The 4575-nt window shown below is 34.3% G+C and overlaps 1 protein-coding gene across 1 annotated transcript; it reads left to right on the top strand.

Annotated features, from left to right (window-relative positions):
* Nucleotides 1-404: 404 nt before the first annotated feature.
* Nucleotides 405-4202, top strand: LOC136040294 (thioredoxin reductase 1, cytoplasmic-like). The gene is made up of 2 exons (XM_065724539.1): nt 405-494; nt 1617-4202. Exons 1-2 carry the CDS (start codon nt 405-407, stop codon nt 2991-2993), a joined length of 1467 nt encoding a protein of 488 aa, XP_065580611.1. The 3' UTR covers nt 2994-4202.
* Nucleotides 4203-4575: the final 373 nt, after the last annotated feature.

Here is a 4575-nt window from a genome sequence, read left to right as displayed (position 1 = left end):
GTCAAGTTCAACAGCAGTGAATTCCTGATTTATGCTCTTAAACAAGTCTTTGATCCTGTTGCAGTAAGGACAATAACTTTTGCTGAAGATCACCACTTTGCTTTCCTGTAAATATTTTTTGATGAGATCCGCGATGCCATTATCTGATCCATTTTCAATGACAATTGCACCTATATCTTTTGTCATTTTTCATACTTTTTTGTAATAAAAATATCGATGCGTCAAACAGCTAGAAGCTGGCAAAAAGAAAACTAATTTAAAAATTTCCTGGTATTCTTCTGGTCCAAATTAAAATAATTACAGCTGAGGTGTTTACTACTGTTCGAATCACAAAAGCATCTGGCCAAAACGTCCTCCAGAAAGGTTGCTGAGGTAAAAGTTGCTGCTTTTCGCTTGTTTTAACAATGTGTTTATACTCTGGTCCCTTTTATTTTTCATACTACATGCAAGACTATAGTGATAAATTACTCTTTGGTGTTAAGACTGAAATCTCAGTATGAACTTAGGCTTTTATTGAAGGACGGAGATAAATATGAGCGAATAGCAGCATTTAATGGTCTTTCACTTGCTTTAAGTCTGTTTACAGATTGAAACCATTTATGGTGGGCATATCCTGATGTGACAGCTAATGAAAGTCCCCTCAGTGCTTTTTTTTCCATTAATAATATTTTCACTTCTAATCAGGCATTAGAACCAGAGCAATAAAGTTTGAATTTGAAAAAAAAAATACTTAATATAGAAGCCATTTTACTTCTTCAATAGAAAAGCCATTTTATTTATAGTAGTGTTGATCAAGTAATAGACACTTCTTTTACAGAAGAAAGGATGACACATGTGAGTTTGGGTGAAATTCTCTTCTCATTAATGAAAAACAAACAAGTAGTATTTTATTTTTTTATGATGTTTTTGTTTCAGATCTTTTTCTGCTTCTATTTTCTTTCATTCTAAAAATACACTAATAAAATAACAGATTTTTTTGAATTACAATACTGTCAAGTAAAATATAATCATAATCACCAATTTGATTCAACTACTTGTTTACTTCGAAATAAAATTAAATTGCTGGACTTTGAGCATATAGGCAAAGTATTATTATTTGCTCAAAAATATAAGCTTTATTTTGAAAAAATAGCCTAAAAATAAAAAAATAATAATAAATACATAAAAAATAGCCTTTGTCCAGGTCGGGAGTGGATCTAGAGCAAAATCTGGGTGGATGAATGGGCTTAATAAGACAAGAACACCAATAAGCAAATATTGTGGAGGGGGGGGCAATGCGACATGGTCGTAAATAATTAACCAATTTTATTCAAAAAAAAGAGTGAAAACCAGGAAAAGACAATGAATTAGGGTGTCAGAGATCATCTTGGGGGAGGGAAGGAGGTCTTTCCCCCAGATTCTAAGTTATCTTAGCTTAGGTTATTATCTAAGTTGGGTTAGCATGACTCATTATAATTATTTTTTTTTTTGCTTTTTGTGATGCCAATAGAAATGGAAGACTTGAAACTTGAACTAATTTTTTAAAGATAAAGACATCAAAGAGATGCAACACACCTCTAATAATAACACTTTCAACTTGAAAATTCGCACTGTCCAGTAAGAAATCCCCGAATTAGGGAAATTTAAGCATTACGTCTTCACCTTTAAAAAAAGTAGCAGTGTGTGACTTTGTGAAGCCAACCCCTATTGGAACCACTTGGGGTCTTGGTGGTACTTGTGTTAATGTTGGCTGTATACCGAAGAAACTTCTGCACCAATCAGCATTAATTGGAAAATATTTAGATGATGCTTTTGGCTGGAATACACCAGATAAAGTGACGCATGATTGGAATAAGATGGTCGAAAAAATTCAAGAGCATATCAAATCGCTGAATTGGCGTTACCGAGTTCGGCTCAAGGATGAGAAAGTGGATTTTATCAATGCATATGCTTCATTTCTGGACTCACATAATCTCAAAACTGTTGACAAGAGGAATAAAGAGAGGATAATAACCGCTCGACATATTGTTATCGCCAAAGGTAGCTGTCCTAGGTATCCTTCTATTCCTTTGGCAAAAGAATACTGCATTACCTCTGATGATATCTTTTCTTTGCCTCACTCCCCTGGTAAGACTTTGTGCGTGGGGGCATCTTACATTGCTCTTGAATGTGCTGGGTTCCTCAAAGGTTTAGGATTGGAGGTTGAAGTAATGGTTCATTATATTTTATTGCGAGGATTTGATCAACAGATAGCTGAGCTGATTGGAAAGAGCATGAAAGAGGAAGGTGTTAAATTTTACAGAGGTTTTGTTCCTATCAAAATAGAAAAGGTTGAAGACGGAAGTGCAAGTGAAGAAAAACCACCAACCCTGAAGGTCACGTCCAAGCATCAAGAATCAGGTGAAATCCGAGAGGATATATATAACACAGTCTTGTTTGCTATTGGCCGAGACGCTTGCACCGACGAAATTGCAGCCGATAAAGCTGGAATTGTTCTGAATCCACTAAATGGAAAAGTCATTGTTGATGAAGCTGAGCGAACGAACGTGAAGAACATTTTCGGCATCGGAGACGTCCTAGATGGAAAACTAGAACTTACACCAGTTGGGATTCAAGTGGGGATTCAACTTTCCAGGAGAATGTATGGAGGTCAAGATAGCCTAATGGATTACAACAACGTTCTTAAGACCGTGTATGCAGCAATTGAATATGGCTCGGTCGGATTCTCCAAAGAAGCTGCCATTGAAATATTTGGTGCTGATGGTATTGAAATTTACCACAAACATTTTACACCTTTGGAATACACATTGCCAAAGAAAGGAGACAATGTTGGCTATGCCAAGCTCATTTGCATCAAGTCCTTAAATGAAAGGGTCGTGGGTCTGCATTATTTTGGACCAAATGCAGGTGAGATCACTCAAGGGTTTGCCCTTGGCTTAAAGCTGAACGCAAGGAAGGCCGACTTTGACAATCTTGTTGGAATTCACCCTAGAAGCCTCAAAAGTATTTTTTAGGCTCAGGTTATGTTCATAGCAATTTAGAACTAGTGATTAATCTATTATATCCCACTGAAAGGGAAATTTTAGGATTAACAGTGCAATATGGGTACTTTGAGGGGTAGTTCTTCTATTGCAAAAACGTAGATTTTATTGAAGAATTTTAGTTTCCAAAATGGATCCATTAAAAGCTGTACTTTAGCCTGAAAAGGGGGGATAAACGCCCTAATACCAAGGATAATTCTATTTTGCTGTGGAAAGCAAACTCTTTACAAAAAAAAAATAACAGTACAATTGCTAATTACTTCAAAGAGGGTAAATAGTTTGACAGAAAATGGGTTTAATAATTGGGCAGTGACTTGACCGGATAATTGCATGCTGTAAAACCCCCTTAGAAAGGCTTCACACATGTATCTAGATTCTTAATGAATATCCTACTTTTGCCAGAAATCCCAAGAAACCATGGGGAAATTAAACATTTCACAAAATTTCGGGGGGGGGGTGAAGGCCCCCCTGCCTACGTGCCAGAACATCAGACTCACTTGATTGGAAATTGAAAGTTCTAGTTAACTTTTTAAGTGTCAAAATATCTTGGAGGGTAAATAGCCCCCCCACAACCTTTTTTCACCAAATGCATCAGATAAAAAATTTGAGATGCCCACTTTGTTAAAAATTGTTAAATAATCAGATAACAAAAACTCTAGTGTTGACAAAACTCTCCAGGGCACAGGGGCAGGCGTTGTTTACTTATATCTAGTGACTTGTGCAGCAGCTTCGGTTTGCTGTGCTAGTGCTTGAAGTTATACGAATTGCTTATTGATGCGTTGATACCTTGTTTACTTTGATGCTTTCTTTACTTTGTTATTGTTCCTTTGATACTTAGATGAACCTTTGATGTTGAAAACAAAACTTGATGATGAAATAAGGAATTTTTTAAAAACTTGAAACTTTTTGAAATTAAAAATAAACAAAAATTAATTTATTAATTTTAAACTTAATTTTCTGAAAAAGAAGTTTTTTCAAAGAAAAGTAAAGACCATATCCAACTCCAGATCAACAGATACGAATACCTGTTAAAATTCCAACTCAAAATGACCAGAAATCACTATTGAAGAATAAATGAACCCCAAAACGAACAGAAATAAATAAACAGTCATAGCAAAAAAAAACAGACAACAAGTACTAATATAAATAAATAAATCTTTAAGCGGATAATGCTTAAACTGAATATGCAAGTCAAGCTTAAAACAAAAAAAAATCTTGTTTGTAGTGATTTTGGTTTGTTTCAGGCTTGATTTGCATATTCAGTTTTCACTCGTTTTAAGATTTATTTATTCATTTATATTATATTTTATGTTTGTTTTCATTGATTGTTTATTTAATTTCTATTCCTTTTGAATTTCATTTATAGTTCAATAGCAAAATATTCTTTTTCGTTTTAAGCTTGATTTGTATATTCAATTTAAATATTACTCGCTTTAAGGTTTTTTAGTAGATTTATATTAGTAGTTGTGTGTTTTTTTTTCTTTTGCTATGATTGTTTATTTAATTTCTGTTCGTTTTGGTTTCGTTTATTCGTTAATAGCAATTTCTTCGTTTT

This window comes from Artemia franciscana, chromosome 20, assembly GCF_032884065.1.
Source record: "Artemia franciscana chromosome 20, ASM3288406v1, whole genome shotgun sequence".
Lineage (NCBI taxonomy): Eukaryota > Metazoa > Arthropoda > Branchiopoda > Anostraca > Artemiidae > Artemia > Artemia franciscana.
This window is presented reverse-complemented; position numbering and strand designations above follow the sequence as displayed.